The following is a 17,089-nucleotide window of genomic DNA, read 5'->3' on the forward strand; positions in this document are numbered from 1 at the left end:
ATAAATTACATTATGAATGAACCAAACGTAAACATGGAATTCAAGTGAACATGATTGAGTGATTAAAGTAGGTAGTTCTTTAAAACCTTGGTAAAGTTTCTTTACTACAAAATTTATAAAGCAAATAAAAATAATTAAACCCCTGTTTACTTTGGGTTTCGGTGTATTGTACTGAAACCAAATTTCATTCGTCGTGCACGAAAGCAAATAACTCGAATCCAAATTAATTAATCACGTCTCCTGTATCGGGGCTACACCTACTGGGCTACAACAGGCATCGGGAAAGCGCTTGTGTGCTTTGATCAGACAATTTGTGGAATTTTCCCAATTGAATTCGAACTATAAAGCGCTTTCGTGTGCGTATCGCAGCGCGAAGCCACGAACGCAAATCTGGCGTTGATTCGCAGATTGCTTACGGCAATGTTCAAAGTGCTAACATGAGACCCCACCGCACCGCGACCTTGTTATTTGTTTTCGCTCTCAATTACGTGAAAAAATTCCAAGGTGCGGTGCGGTCGTATGTTAGCTACTTTCATACACTTTGCCAATGGTAAAAGTGACACTTGGTTAACACACGACCACAGAATTACAGTTAAACCAGAATGAGTAGTTAGGTCAAAAAGTGTGTCCACATGAGAGGTCATTGTTTGGGCTGGTGTCCCTCTCGCACTTACTGACAATGTCAACATTATTCAGTGACGTCATCACTGTCATACATTGGGGATACCAGTCAATTTTCAAAGTTACTACCAAATCTACTAATACCCATTTGAACATATTTTTTAATTATACAAATCTTTGATTTATTGGCATCAAAATAATTACATTATAATTATTTTCCAATTCTTTGAAATATATCGAAACCCTAGTTTGAATATAACACTAAAATAATATAAGAAGTTATAAAGTCAGGTAATATACAGATAAAAATACTACTACTATGGTAACCTCATTAACACTGGCCACACGTGCGAGAGGGACACCAGCCCAAACAATGCCCTCTCATGTGGACCGTTTTCGCTAGTCTGATACGATCACCTTTCTGTCTCAGTGATAAGGTTCAATTTAGTATGGCAAAAAATGTGATTCCACAATCTAGTTTAATACTTCTAAATCTATGCACACGACCGGCTCCGCACCACGGTCGTCCACATACTATCCCTGGCAACACTGACATTGTCGTTTGGCTTAAAAGCCTCGTAGCCAGCCAGGCCGTAAAAAAAAATACTGACATTTGGTGTTGAGGTTATGTTATTCAATTCAATAATTTCTTTAATTTTTATTAAAAACGAATATGATCTATGAATTCTGATTTAACGCGCCTATAAACTTATTCGTCGTTGAAACTTAAAATGACTTCTATATTGTTAAATGCATTTAAAAACCTACATATTACAATTAAGCCTCAAATAAGAACGTTTGCTACAGCAAATGCTTCCATTATAACATCTAAGGATAATTCATTGACGGTGAGCAAAAAAGAGTGGAAGGTTTCCCCTCAGTACACTAAACCTCGTGAAGTATGGATTGAAAACTTGGATACAATCGAGGAACAGAAATTGGGATTGTTCGAATTACACCCGTCGGTATATGCAACCATGCCTAGAATAGATATAATTCAACGTAATGTAGTGTGGCAGAGGAAGTACCGGTGGGTGTCGTGGGCCCATACGAAGACTAGAGCAGAGGTGCGTGGTGGAGGGAGAAAACCGTGGCCTCAGAAAGGTCTAGGCAGAGCCAGACACGGTTCAATTCGCTCACCTCTGTGGCGTGGAGGTGGTGTAGTCCATGGTCCCCGCTCAGGCACAACCCACTTCTATATGTTGCCTTTCCATCTCAGACTACATGGTCTGACATCTACACTATCTGCTAAATTTGCTCAAGATGACTTACACATAGTCAAAGATCTGGAACTGCCCACAGATGAACCAGAATATTTTGCAGAGCTTATTCAGCAAAGAAATTGGGGACCATCTGTCCTCATTGTTGATGAGTAAGTTCATCTTTAATATTTATTTTAATAAATATTATCACAATATAAAGAGTATGAACTTGGGTGTATGAACGGTTGCATTCTTATAAATAAATAATATCTGTTTCTTTTTTTCCAGTACTGATTATGTATCAAGAAATATAACAGTGGCCACCGATGTCATGCCACATGTCAATATTATGCCAGTTTATGGGTTGAATGTGTACTCCATGTTGAAACATGACACATTAATTCTGACTATGTCTGCGGCGGAAAGAATTGAAGATCGGATTCTCACTCACTTGCATGGCATTACCACGGAGAGGCAGTCCCAGTATAAATTAGATCAGGTTTAAATACTATAGGTAAAATGTTAGTATAGAAATAAAAATATACAAATATATGGTATTTTTTATTTAATTCATACAATTTTACTAGCCTCTCTTAAAATACATTATTTTTATTATCTGATATTGTTTACCTTTACATGCCTTTAGCTTTACCTGCCAGTTAATGAGAATATTGACAGAAACCCGTCTATGCGCATTTTAAATGTAAGCAGAATTTTTATACATTTAGTCACATTTTTATATTAAAATAAGGCACTTTTATCATAACAATATACTTAAATTTTCTCAATGAATGTATCATCAATCACTAACTCCTTAGTTAGCTATTTACATACATATTTATTAAATACTTAACCTGAACTCAATAGGCTAGTTTCCCATACTTAAAATAAAATATTGTATGCAGTGCACGAAATAAAGCACCACATAATTAGAAGAAAAATATGGACAGTAGTTATATTTCTAAACAAAATTTATATTTAATAAGTTCAAAGTTTTTGAAAAAATATATAAAGTAAATGAATTGACCGTGACGTCACACCTCAGTATTTCAAATAAGGCATTCCATATTAGAAAACTTAAATTTTGACAGTTCTTAAAAAGAAGTTAGCTATTTTACTATTAGGAAACTAACCTATTGTTAAGAAAATAACTGGATGTCATTCCCAATTTCATTTATCCATAACTCTAAACTGTTATCCTCAGATAAATTAGTGTCAAAGATATTTGTCATTTATCCAATGCTTTAGGATTTTCCGGGATCTAGAACAAGACAAATAATATACAATATTATAATGTAATAAATAAACAATATTGTATATTGTTACGCTGAAATAAATCACTATTGTTGGGTCAGTTATGTTCCAAAGCGTGAAATATTCACCAGTAATTTACGATAATTGTGAATAGTACATTTGGAAAGCTATATTGCAAAAGACATGCCATTCCCAAAAAAAATTGTCTCACCTTGCTTATTTTATTCTGTGTTTGGATGGCACTACCAGCCATTTTCTGTCTTACACTCCACCTCAAGTCGGACCAGTTATTTTCACCGGGAACATTGGGCTTGTATTTCTCCCAAAGTGACGTGTAATAATGATATAGGGAGACAGGATCACATTTCTTCTTAGCTGGTTGTTTTGCTACTCTAATTACTGAAATTAACAAATTTGATGTTATTAAAAGTTAGGTTGATATTTGAAATTTTCATCTTAGTTCTAATAACTTAGACCTGACCGGCAAGCTTGGTATCATGATTACATTGCATCATTTTGTGCATCATTTTAGCACTCAAGCAAGAAAGTGCAAAAAGGACACATTGCCCCAAAAAAGCTACATTATCCCGTTTGCAGCCTGATCAAAGTCTAAGTCCAGTTCAGATGCTTCAAAATATTATTTGGAAAAGATAGTAGCTATTCTCATCCTTATGGTAAGTAACAAAGTGGTACCTTTGACACATATTTTAGAAGTTATATTTTTTGAAGTTATCATAGCACATTATTTATTACACAACTCACTATTATTGTTTGAGGTGGTAGCATTGGTTTTCATTTGGCTAGTAGTAGATTCCTTCTTCTCAACTCTGACACAAGAGCAAGCCCTTCTTAATGGTTTCTCCTCTGGCATTGTTTGCCGAATGTTTGGAGCAGACTGTATATTACGTACGTGCAATGCCTTCCTTCTAACCTGGCAGTCTCTATTACATTTCAAGTCTGCGCTGTCTGCTGTTCGAGATCTAATCCTGGATGAAAATGTACTAGCACTGTGTAGCCTTTCTGGACCTTGTGTCGGAATGTTTTCATGATCAGAAAAATTTGCATATTTCTGCTGAAGATCATATTTGATTAGTTTTTTTAAATCTGTAGAAGTAACAAAGAATGAGTATTAGTCAATATCATATAAATAAAAAAACAAAACCACTCATTTACTAGCAAAGATATAATAGCATCCACAATACCTGTGATAAAGTGTTTCAAAACTTCTCCGCTTATGTTTTGAATTCCTAGGTGATTAAGGTATTGCAGTACTTCCCTAGCGTCAAGTTCCGCCGTCAGCTTATGATATTCGTCGCCCATAACAGAAACGCTATTACTAGTTACTACGCTTTAATCAGTGCGTTAATTTTACAAATAACTATCCTCTTAATTCACAAAACAATATGAGCTGCATTATTTAACTGCAACGGTTATAAACACGTAACGCATTCTTTTTTTTTTTTTTTTTTGGGAATGGCAGCCTCGAGGGCCTTTGCCAAAGTCAGTTGAGGCGTTTTTAGTTATTCGGGTATTAACAGGAATGCCAACAGCAAGTTATAAATAAGAAATACGGAATTATGAAGAACTATTATCTCCTGTTTTGTTATTAGGATATATATATATATATATATATGTATAATTATAATTTAATGTTATTATGACTGATAAAATGACATAAAATGGAAATGAACGGTGTAAAGACTAATCGAAGTAAAGATGTGATATTCGTCGGGCGAGGTATAAATGGAGGGAGCAAATCGTACAAAGAAGAGGTTAATTTGTTACATTCAAAAAATATGTGATCTAGATTACCCTCATCCAATCCACATTCACACACCGACGTATCCTTAATACGACGTTTACATAATAATACCGGGTAACACGCATGACCCAAACGTAACCTGCAAATAGTAGAAGTAACTTTCTATTAGCATTACGATATCGAAAAAACCAGGGTTTTACGGGGATTCTTTCTTGAATTTCGGGGTAATGTGATTTTATGGATTGGCTAGATCGAGACCACTCAACAAGCCATGCATCATTAAGACTATCTTTAGCTATCGAGAGTAAATCATGTGTATAAGACCTAAATGATGAAAGACATCCATTGATTATTGCATCCTTAGCGCTCCGATCGACCATTTCATTTCCTGGAATTCCAGCGTGACTAGGTATCCAAACTAATACAACCATGATACCTTTATGAAAAAGCGACAACAAGAGGCGTTTTATCTCTAAAATAACCGGGAATTTCATTTTAGATCTAAACTGATTGGCTAAAATAGCCTGCAAAGTGCTTTTAGAGTCAGTGAATATGACACATTTATTTAAATTATGAGATTCTATATATTTAAGAGATTCCAAGATAGCTACTGCTTCACCTGTGAAGATAGACGAGTAAGTAGGTAATTTAAAATTCAGGATAACATTAAACCTAGGAATCCACACAGCAGATCCTACATAACCATGAACCGACAATCGGGAAGCATCTGTGTAAATGGTGACCCAGTTGGGCCAATACTCAGCGATAGCTTTATTTAACTGTGAGAGTGGAGCCGTCGTATTTTTATCAATTCCAATGTCAAGTAATATAATGGGTTTAAATATGATTGCATTATAAGGGGTTTCAAAGATTGGATTACGAATACACTGAAAAACGGGACAAGGGAGGTGAGTAAATTTGAGATAACTTTTTATTAAACAAGGAGGATCTTTGTGAGACCAGAACTTAGATGATTTAATTAACTCAGAAAGAACATGCAGTTTTGAAAGGAGAGGATGAGCAGACGATTGCATTATTTTAAAGAGGAATCTATCTGAGAGGTACTGTCTTCTTAAATGAAGAGGTGGATCAACACATTCAACTTGAAGGGCTATAATAGGAGAAGATTGCATTGCACCAATAACAATACGAAGGCTTTTGGATTGAATTTTGTCCAAAGAGTTTAATGCAACTTTATTACAAGGTTCAAGGAGAAAAGACCCGTAATCAAGATTACTACGCACTAGCGCATTATAAACTAATTTTTGACAGTAAGGATGTGAACCCCACCAGACACCAGAAAGGGAGCGTATAATGTTAATACTCTTCTCACACTTTTTAACTGTATAATTAATATGATGGATTCCAGTAAGCTTTGTATCAAAAATTAAACCTAGAAATTTAACTTTATCTGACTGAGGAATTGGAATTCCGTTACAAGCGATTGTAAAATCTGGAATACGTAACTTACGGGTAAAAGGAACAACTGTACTCTTAGTAATAGAGAGGGATAACCCATGATCTTCTAGCCAAATATGTAGATAACTTAAAGCTGAATTAAGTAAAGGAACCACATCTAGGATATTGGGAGCTGAAGCATACAAACATATATCATCAGCATACTGTAACACATTACAAAACGAATTAACTGAGAGTTCTAAATCATAAGTATAAATACTGTACAACAGTGGACTTAAGACCGAACCCTGGGGAAGTCCCTTCCATACTAACCTAGGAGAAAGACATATATTTTTTGAACTAACAAGAATGGATCTACATAAAAGATAATTTATTGTAAAATTTACAAGCCTTTCTGGAAAGTGTAAATCATGTAGCTTTTGCCTAAGACGAGGGAGAAGTACATTATCATAGGCAGATGCTACATCCAAAAAGACCCCCACCACGGAATGGCATTCGGAAAATGCAATTCGAATGTCAGTTGAAAATATGGCAAGACTATCCAACGTGCCGAGACCTTTGCGGAAACCAAACTGACTTTTAGGCAACAATCCTCTGCTCTCCGCCAACCATTCCAATCGGTTTTTTATAAGATGCTCAAGAATTTTAGCCAACGTTGATGAAAGAGCAATAGGACGATACCCAGATGGATCGTTGCTTAACTTTCCTGGCTTAAGTATAGGAACTATAATCTGAGTCTTCCAATCATCTGGAGGAATGCCTGATAAGAATATTTTATTAAGAATTTCCAAAAAGAACTGTTTTGAATCTGGACTGGCATGCAAGATGAAGGAATAAGGAATTCCATCCACACCAGGAGAGGAGTCCTTAAGATGACTAATGGCCGTCAAAAATTCTTCATAAGAAAAAGGTTCATCAAATTGATTATTTGAAGTGGACTGTAGAGAAGGGAGAACAGGTGAAACTTCTTCCAGAATAGGAACCGAGGGAGGAGCAAGCTTATCTGCAAATGGTTCGACCCACTCCGAAGGATCGTTTGATTGCACTTTTGATTCGGATGCAAAAGCACCGCGAAATCGGTTCAACTTTCTCCATACTGAGGAAGACGAAGTAGACGGAGAAAGACTTTCACAGAACGATTGCCATCCTTTTTGTTTTTTAACTAAGAGAAATTTAGAACAATCATCAGCAATCTTTAAGTAATTATCGTAGTTCTCCCTAGAAAAATTTAATGTTAGTAATTGCTCTGCACTTTTCCGTTTTCCTACAGCTTCAGAACATTCCGAGTCCCACCACGGAGGATAAGGAGTTTTCCTAGGACACTGTCTCTTTTGTGGAATAGAGCCATTAGCTGCTAAGATAATCGCATTCTTAAATTTGTTGTATCTAGCAGCAGCGTCCTCGTTACCATGATCATAAATTCGAGCAATTTCATTATCCAACAATAAACTGTACATAGGCCAGTCAGCCTTTGCTGTTTGGTATTTAAATCTAGGAGAGAAAGAAATAGAAGGCACAGGATCAGGGAAAGATAACAGGACAGGAAAATGGTCACTTCCAAAAGAATATGGAAGAACACGCCACGAGAGTCTAGATGAAAGTGAAGAAGAAGAAACAGAAATATCCACAGCGCTACTAGGATTCTGTGAAAAAGACACACGTCTTGTAGGGGAGCCATCATTAAGAACACATAAATTCAGAGAGTCAAATAGATGTAGAAAATGATGAGAAACAGAGTCACAATGATGAGAACCCCAAGACGTATGGTGAACATTAAAGTCACCAAGTATTACTAAAGGGGAAGGAACTGATGATAAGATATGCAAAAGTTCAGGAATCATAGCAGGGTGTGGATCAGGAATATAAACTGAGAGAAATGAAATGTTATTCACCCTCACAGCCACCACATTCAAGTAGTTACTATGAGAGGGAATAAGAAGTTGAGAAAATTTTACGGACCGTGCAACTAAGATAGCTGCACCACCATGCCCATCATTCCTGTCATCACGAAGACATGCGAAGCCCGAAACTCTAAAAATAGAACCAGGCTTCAACCATGTCTCCTGAACAGCAAAAAGAAATGGGTTAAATTTATTAACAAGATAAGCTATATCAGATTTTTTATTACGGATGCTGCGACAGTTCCATTGAACTATCGTGGTTAGAGCCATTATCTGAGAAAAATAGAGATATGAGATTAAATAACTTTTGACGCATGATGTTCGGTTCAACAGAGTTCGAATTGTTAACGACAATATCAACGAGAGAAAATACGAATTTAATTAAATTATCGTTTTTATTAACATGTTCATTGTTTAATGCACATCCATTAGGTTGCGAAGATACAGGTTCCCTAACAATGTAGTCATGGGCCCTCCTGTCGAAACCAGGGCTGGGCACAGATGGAGGTTTACGCGGCAAAAAAACAGTTTTGCGGTAAGATTGAGATATATTTTGATTGGAAGACGCACCAGGAACAGAAGTCGAATGTTGAGATACAGAAATACCATCAGACTGAACAACAGGGGAAGGAGAAAGAGAAACATCAGCAAATGATTTTCGTACATTTGGGTAACGGGCAGCAGCTTCCAGATAGGGCAAATTTTCCTGAGACATGGCTAATTTTATGTTACGTTGTCTATGATGCTCTGGGCAAATTTGATTTGTAGCACAGTGGTCCCCTGAACAAAATAGGCAAGTAAAGGTAGATTTATTACACGTTGCTCCTTCATGGTCTCCTGCGCATTTAAAACAACGAGATTTTGAACGGCACTGGACCTGAACATGTCCAAAACGACAGCAATTATTGCATTGGATTGTAGGATACAAATAGCACTCAACTGGAAGGCTATTATAAAAACAGTATACATGTGGCGGCAATGAACGGCCAGAAAATGTTACCACCGCAGACTGAGTAGGAATCCACTGAGGGACATTATTTTCACCAATGACCTTCCTACTCAATCGGCGAGCCTTAATTACTCGCCCAAAACCAGTAGGCACTTGAATGTTATTCACTACCTCCTCCATTGTCCAATCTGTTGCCAAATTCCGAATAATACCCATCCTCGTAAGATAGAATGACGGTATAATAGCCGAATAATTTGCTCTCGCTAACGCCGGATGCAACAAGCAATCGTTTGCATGCTGAGCAGAATCGAATTCAACCGAGAATCGATTACGGCCAATTCGCTTGACTCCATCCTTCACTACCCCGGAAATATTATTTTTAAATAAAAAATGTCCGAAGTTAATCGCTTTTAAAACAACGCCTGAGGCAGGGTCATTAACATTTTTTTGGATATGCAAAACAAATGGAGCAATATCAGTATCCGAGAATTTACTTCTTACAGTTTCAAAATCTGGGTGCGTGTATGTGGACTGGATAGAATCAGACGGTTGATTCATAGGGGCCTTTTTGATATTAGAATTTTCGACATTTAAAGTTATGTCAGCCCCACGTTTCAAAGAACGCGTTACACCACCATTATAAACGCCTGCATTATTTACTCCACCGCTTAAAGATACCGGCGAAGTATCCATGGCATCAACATCAAAAATGCCCCCGCCAGGGTCCGGCGGGTCGTTACTCATTTTTGAAAACTATAAAAACTTACCCTATATACAGGATCTAATAAATATATTATGATAACTAGATAGAATTAATGAAAAACTAAATAAATTATACAACAAAACAGGTCTGAAACAAAATAAAACAATTAATTAATTTAAATTTCCCGGACTTGCTACCAACAAAACCAAGATGGCGAACCCCATCATAACGCATTCAATTCAACGCAACCAAACGGCAGTGCGCTTGTATGACATTGACATTGACAGTTAACTTGACAGTTGTTAAGGCGTGTATGGGTGGAATGATGAAATTGACATTTTAACCTGAAAAAAATTGGTTGTCTGTAAAGTCGGTTTACGGACGGTAGTTTAACGTGATAACGTCAAACATTACAGTAGTATAGACAGGGGCGGTCAGAGTATAGCAAAAGGGGCCCGATTCTGGGACTTTTTTCACATTTTTTGACGTGACAACGTCTAATAACTCGTTACTATGGGCTGCATGCACGAAAAAGATGACGTCATTGTCCCGTTCCGCAAGCGAGAGCGCGGCACGAACGAGAGAGAGGCATGATCGGCTCGAGCGATCGGCTCATTTCGGTTCGTGCTGCATCTATCTCCCTTCCACTCGATCAGCCTAGCATAAAATATACACGTGAACTTAAATGTTTATAAAGTGAAGTGAAATGTTATTGTGATTTTCATGTGTGTTCAATACAATTGCGGCAATATAGAGGTAGGTAAATAATTCTTGCATTTGAAAATCTCAAGCTAGGAACACACTACGCGGACGTCCGTCGTAAATCGACCGCGGACGGGAATCTGGACAATGGAAATACACATAACCGTGCAAACTATCGGTCGACGGACGCGGACGTGGCCTTGAGCGCACGGACGTCCGATCGAAATCTGGCTTCCTGGATGTTTTGTTCCGTCAGGTCGCGGTCGCGGTCGTTTTAACGGACGTCCGCGTAGTGTGTTCCGTTCAATCTATACTACGGTAATGTTTGACGTTGTCACGTCAAACTACCGTCCGTAAAACGACTTTACAGACAACCAATTTTTTTGTTCTTATTTGAAAGAATGCATTAAAATAAGCATCTTTTATAAATTAAAGTTTTTTTAAAAAACCTACTAATTTAGGAGTTACAGCGGTGCAAAGTTGCAAAATTTTCCCGTAGCATTACTAAGGCGCCAGAGACAGAAAGCGATATCGACGGAGCCCCGCTTACGCGGGGCTCGTTTTCTGTGCAGTTTGGCCTTCGGCAGTTTGAAGATATCTAACGAACCTAACCTATACCTATATAAAAGTCGTCATTTTGTATCCTAGACCGTTTGCGAGACACGCGTTAATTTTATTAAAGTGCTAGTGCCATTTACTAATCTTAGAACTGAAAAACCGGCCAAGTGCGAGTCGGGCTCGCGCACAAAGGGTTCCGTAGCAGCAAATATAATAAACCAATAACTTAACCAAAATTACAGTTAAATCAACCTATCTCAAAAACTATAAGAGATACTTTGATCAAACCAAAAATCGTTGAAAGAGTTAATTAGCATGCATCACCTCTATTTTTTTTAGAATTTTATACCCCGTAGTTATAAAAATAGAGGGGGGGGGACATACTTTTTACGACTTTGAGAGCTGATATCTCAAAAACCGTTCACTTTAAGAAAAATGTTTTTTAGAAAACTTTATATCATTTTAAAAGACCTTTCCATTGATACCCCACACGGGTATGTACATCGAAAAAAAATTTTCATCCCTCAGTTACATGTATGGGGGCCCCACCCCCAATTCTTTTTTTTACTATTTAGTGTCATAATTTTGTAGCGGTTCATACAACACATATTCCCATCAAATTTCATCACTGTAGTACTTATAGTTTCCGAGTAAATCGGCTGTGACAGACGGACAGACGGACAGACGGACAGACGGACAGACGGACATGACGAAACTATAAGGGTTCCGTTTTTGCCATTTTGGCTACGGAACCCTAAAAAGTGCGAAATTTCACTTGATATTTGCCAATCGCTTATCGGTGAAGGAAAACATCGTGAGGAAACCAGGGACCGGAAAACCCCTTTTTAGGCTTAACTTCATCAATTTGCTTACCCAATCAATTTTCTTACTAAATAAAACGGTAAGCTTTTTTAAAGGTAACCTTTTAAAACGGTAAGCTTATTGAATCTGTTACTATGAGGTTACCATAACTACTAACTAAGTTAACTCCGAAACCCTATCGCGATAGGGTTTTTAAAACCTGTTTTCATTGAGTTATGGTAAGCTTTATCCGTTCCTTGTTGTCTTTCTACATTTAAACTGGTTTGCTATAGATAGAGCTTGTCTCAGACGCATGCACTCGAATTTGCGTAGTTATTACCATTTGACATGTACGTCATTTAGTTTCTGTATTTGATAGTACAATTATTGACCTACTCGTACTCATCAGTATATTATAAGGGAATAAAATGAAGTAGGTTTTTACAGCAAGCAAGGTTTTGTACCTACTTTTAGGGTTCCGTAGTCAACTAGGAACCCTTATAGTTTCGCCAATGTTCGCCATGTCTGTCTGTCTGTCCGTCCGTCCGTCCGTCCGTCCGTCCGTCCGTCCACGGATAATCTCAGTAACCGTTAGCACTAGACAGCTGAAATTTGGTACCAATATGTATATTAATCACGCCAACAAAGTTCAAAAATAAAAAATGGAAAAAAATGTTTTATTGGGGTACCCCCCCTACATGTAAAGTGGGGGCTGAATTTTTTTTTTATTCCAACCCCAACGTATGATATATTTTTGGATAGGTATTTAAAAATGAATAAGGGTTTACTAAGATCGTTTTTTGATAATATTAAAATTTTTGGAAATAATCGCTCCTAAAGGAAAAAAAAATGCGTCCCCCCCCTCTAACTTTTGAACCATATGTTTAAAAAATATGAAAAAAATCACAAATGTAGAACTTTATAAAGACTTTCTAGGAAAATTGTTTTGAACTTGATAGGTTCAGTAGTTTTTGAGAAAAATACGGAAAACTACGGAACCCTACACTGAGCGTGGCCCGACACGCTCTTGGCCGGTTTTTTACTTTTAATTTTTATTTATTTTGAACTTCACTATCAGTCTCATAAAAATAACTATAACAATGCATGTGCTCAAAAAGTGCGTTTACAATGCATGTGCTCGAAAAGTACGTTTTTTACGAAGCAAAATCGTGCAGCAAGTAGTAGGTACTTTTAAAGTAGTACTTTTCCACACTAGTTCTTTTTACTTTAAATTTTGAACTTCACTATCACTCCCATAAAAATAAAATAGCTATAACAATGTATGTCCTCGAAAAGTGCGTTTTCTATAAAACAAAATTATGCGGAAAGTAGTACTTTTCCGCACTAGTGTTTTTTACATTCCAATTTTATTTAAATTTTGAAGGCCACCATCCGTCCCAGAAAAATCGTTCGGAAAGTTGTACATTTTCGCACTAGGGTTTTTTACTTTTTTTTTTTTTAATTATGAACTTCGCTATCAGTCCCGTAAAAATAGCTATTATAATGTATGTGCTCGGAAAGTGCGATTTCTATGTAGCAACATTGTGCGGAAAGTAGTTCTTTTCCGCACTAGCGCTTTTTACTTTTCAAATGTTTTTAAATTTTGAACTTCACTATACGTCCCAGAAAAATCGTGTGGAAAGTAGTACTTTTTCAAACTAGTGCTCTTTACTTTAATTTTTTTTTATTATGAACTTCGCTATGAGTCTCATAAAAATAGCTATTATAATGTATGTGTGCTCGAGAAGTGCGTTTCCTATGAAACAAAATCGTGCGGAAAGTAATACTTTTCCACACTAGTGCTTTTTACTTTTCTTTTTTTTTACATTTTGAACTTCACTATCCGTCCCCGGAAAATCGTGCGGAAAGTAGTACTTTTCCGCACTAGTGTTTTTTACTTTTAATTTTGAACTTCACTATCAGTCCCATAAAAATAGGTATTACAAAAGTGCGTTTTCTATAAAGTAAGATCGTGCGGAAAGTAGAGTACTTTTTGGCACTGGTACTTTTTACTTTTTTATTTTATTTAGGACTTCACTATCAGTCCCATAAAAATAGCTATTACAATGTATGTGCTCGAAAAGTGCGTATTCTATGAAGCAAAATTGTGCGGATAGTAGTACCTACTTTTCCGCACTAGTCACTAGTGCTTTTTACTTTTAATTTTTTTTTAAATTTTGAACTTCACTGTCTATCCCAGAAAAATCGTGCGGAAAGTAGTACTTTTCCGTACTAGTGTTTTTTACTTTTCATTTTTCTTTAAAAAATAGCACTGTATGTGCTCGAAAAGTGCGTTTTCTATGAAGCAAAATCGTGCGGAAAGTACTTTTCCGCACTAGTGTTTTTTACTTTTCATTTTTCTTTAAATTTTGAACTTCACTATTAGTCCCATAAAAATAGCTATTAGAATGTATGTGCTCGAAAAGTGTGTTTTCTATGAAGCAAAATTGTGCGGAAAGAAGTAGGTACTTTTCCACAATATTCACTGGTGCTTTTAACATTTTTTTTTTTTTTGCTTTTAACTTTAACTTAACTGATGACTGGGACTGATAGTGAAGTTAAACTTAACTTCAACTTCACTATCAGTCCCATAAAATTCGTGTGGAAAGTAATACTTTTCCGCACTAGTGCTTTTTAATTTTCAATTTATTTTATTTTATTTTGAACTTTACTATTATAAGTCCCATAAAACCAATGTCTTTCAAATTCGAAAATTGTACTAACATAACTTTTAATTTTAATAATTACTAAAGTATTTTGTCTTATTATGTTTTTTTATTTACTCGCACAATGCAAAGTAAAGGATTGTTTGAAAACTTTGAAACATGTGCGCAAAGATGATTTCCGAAATTCCGACTCGTATCGGCTTATATGACACTCATCAGAAATCACCTACTTTCCGCACTTGTTGCATAAATAGCTATTTTGACATTTTTAACAAAGCCCAATTGAGAGGATGTTTTCAATTATCTAATCGTAAGATATCGATATAATTATTTGCTTTGTTCTTTCACAATATTTTTTTTAGTTAGTTCTTTACTAAAATTTGCTCTCGAGTATGAGCGTCTTTGCTGAGATGGTCCGACGGCCAAACAAAAGGTTGATCTTTAAAAAGCTAAAACTAGAGGTTATTTAAGTTAACTGTATCAGGCGGTAAAAGGGGTGATGTTGTTCCCTTTACCGAGCGCAGACTAATTGGGTTGAGGGTCCCAATAAGTCGACACTCTTATAAGATGGTGAGGGTTCAGGCCTGGCTTAACAGAACAACAACAACGATTCCAATTGGATTTATTTAGACAACACAAGAGTTACACGCAAGTTTACACAAATAGTCTTATACAATGTAGTCTAGTAACACTAAGTAACACGAATGCCGTGAGTGGTATATCTAGCACTGTACACTGTTGCTTTCACTGAACTTCACTTTGACTATGGACGCGACGGTAGCGGGTGTACCGAAAAGAGGTGACGTGACGAGACGTACTCCGAACCGGGCTCACGCCTTGCTAGTAGAAGACTCTCCGTGTGTGATCGGAATTGCGACCTTACGCCAAACGCAGGGGTTTACGCAATGTGTGATCGGAACGAGCTTTCTCCGTACTTAGCAAGGAGCTAGCTTAGGCCTAGAGTAAGGTCCTAGTTAGGAGCAGACTGGGATGTCAACTGATTTGGGATGTGCCCCGGCGGGCTTTTATACCACCCGACGGCGTGGGTGAAAGCGACGCTTCCTTCCTTCCTGCGGCGTGGCGTCACCCCGCGTGGAGGGGGTGTAACGGGAGTAACGGGACGCTGGACCCGCGCATCTGCAGTGGCCGGCCATCGCAATGTAGAAAAAATGGTGCGGTACCGTTGGAATCGGAAGGGCCGGCGGAACCTTCTACCTGCGTTACGCGTGGGAAACTTGGTCGTGCTACAGTCTCCCCCTCTGGATCCGACGACGTCCCGGCGAGGAGCCAGCACGAGGTAGCACTTCTTCTTTTCCATCGATTTTGCTTTTACATGCCCCTTGGGCTTCTTAGTCTTCTTCTTGAAGTTTTTGAGTGGCTGGAGTGGTGGTTCCGTAGGGGCCACCACCTCTTCATGATATAGCGCAAACGCTGCATCTTGGGGAGGTTTAATCTTCTCCGGACAGTCACTATTCCGAGTGACTATGCATGATGCGAGCTGACATTGTGACTTTACGTCAGAGCTATCTTGTTTTGGTGCAAGTTTAGCACGCTCAGCATGAGCTGGAATGACCACTGCTGGATCACGTGGCTGCAACTTCAAAGCTTCCTGACTATTCTTGTCTAATGCTTCTTTTCTTATTTCCTCTCTTTCTTCCGTAGAGGGAACTTGTGTACAGCCTACTTGAAGTTTTGCTGTAGGGCTTGGCCCTATTTCACCAGGTACGCTTGGGGCCCAAGAATATAGGCCAACGCTCTGGTCTCCTGGATTTGCATTTCTGCAGCAATTAGGACACTTGCTGCGAACGACGCCGGGTCTGCCGCATCCGTAGCAACTGATGCTAACCGGTGCTGATGGAGCAACCTTGCTCACATCTCCCCCTGCAGTTGAGCTCATCTCTTGTTGTTGCCGCTTCTTTGTGCGACAATCTGCTTCGGCGTGCCCGTTCTTATCGCAGTACTCGCAGCGTTGTCGGCCTGAAGTGTTCCGTTTATTGTTTGAAGGTACTGAGGCAACATTTTCTTCCCAGCTCGTCATCTTTTCCAATAGGATTTCTTCAGCGCTCCGTGCGAGTTTCAGAAGTTCGTCGATCGATTTGAAAGCGCTTCTTGGCACCATTTCCCGTATATTCAAGTGGAGCTGACCATAAATCATATGGAGTTGATGGGTCTCCGGTGGGATTGGTGCAGGCAGCTGGGCTATGAGTGCCCTCTTCTTTGCGACGAACTTCTCAGTGGGGGTTTTCGCATCCTGCTTGAGTTCTATTATCCTCTGATACAGGATGTCCGCTGGTATTTTCGGGGCGAATGCGTGCCGAAGCCGATTCTCAAAATCCGTCCAGGACTTGACGTCTGACTTGGCACCTTCCCACCAGACAGCGGCGTCTCCTTTTAAAAGGAGGGTAAGCCCTTCGAGAGCATTCTCGTCGTCAATGTTCTCGATTTTCTTGTACACGTTGATAGCTGCGAGAAAAGTCTCTGCAGCCTCGTTTTCGCCGGTCCCGTCGTATACTGCGTTGCATCGTGCGAATGACCCTTGTCTGCTTGCCGG

General features: G+C 38.2%; 3 protein-coding genes across 3 annotated transcripts; 1 reads left to right on the forward strand and 2 right to left on the reverse strand.

The window, feature by feature from the left end:
• Positions 1–1,227: 1,227 nt before the first annotated feature.
• Positions 1,228–2,373, forward strand: LOC125231034 (39S ribosomal protein L4, mitochondrial). Its single transcript, XM_048136378.1, has 2 exons — positions 1,228–1,993; positions 2,112–2,373. The coding sequence occupies exons 1-2, from the start codon at positions 1,353–1,355 to the stop codon at positions 2,326–2,328; spliced, it is 858 nt and encodes a 285-aa protein (XP_047992335.1). The 5' UTR covers positions 1,228–1,352; the 3' UTR covers positions 2,329–2,373.
• Positions 2,372–4,522, reverse strand: LOC125231044. Its single transcript, XM_048136390.1, has 5 exons — positions 4,280–4,522; positions 3,840–4,181; positions 3,289–3,476; positions 2,961–3,084; positions 2,372–2,688 (listed from the first exon to the last, which is right to left on the reverse strand). Exons 1-4 carry the CDS (start codon positions 4,395–4,397, stop codon positions 3,052–3,054), a joined length of 681 nt encoding a protein of 226 aa, XP_047992347.1. The 5' UTR covers positions 4,398–4,522; the 3' UTR covers positions 2,372–2,688; positions 2,961–3,051.
• Positions 4,523–4,528: 6 nt separating this feature from the next.
• LOC125231054 lies at positions 4,529–8,230 on the reverse strand. Its single transcript, XM_048136400.1, has 2 exons — positions 7,112–8,230; positions 4,529–4,978 (listed from the first exon to the last, which is right to left on the reverse strand). Exons 1-2 carry the CDS (start codon positions 8,097–8,099, stop codon positions 4,881–4,883), a joined length of 1,086 nt encoding a protein of 361 aa, XP_047992357.1. The 5' UTR covers positions 8,100–8,230; the 3' UTR covers positions 4,529–4,880.
• Positions 8,231–17,089: the final 8,859 nt, after the last annotated feature.

The sequence above is a fragment of the Leguminivora glycinivorella genome, chromosome 1 (assembly GCF_023078275.1).
Source record: "Leguminivora glycinivorella isolate SPB_JAAS2020 chromosome 1, LegGlyc_1.1, whole genome shotgun sequence".
In the NCBI taxonomy this organism is placed as follows: Eukaryota; Metazoa; Arthropoda; class Insecta; order Lepidoptera; family Tortricidae; genus Leguminivora; species Leguminivora glycinivorella.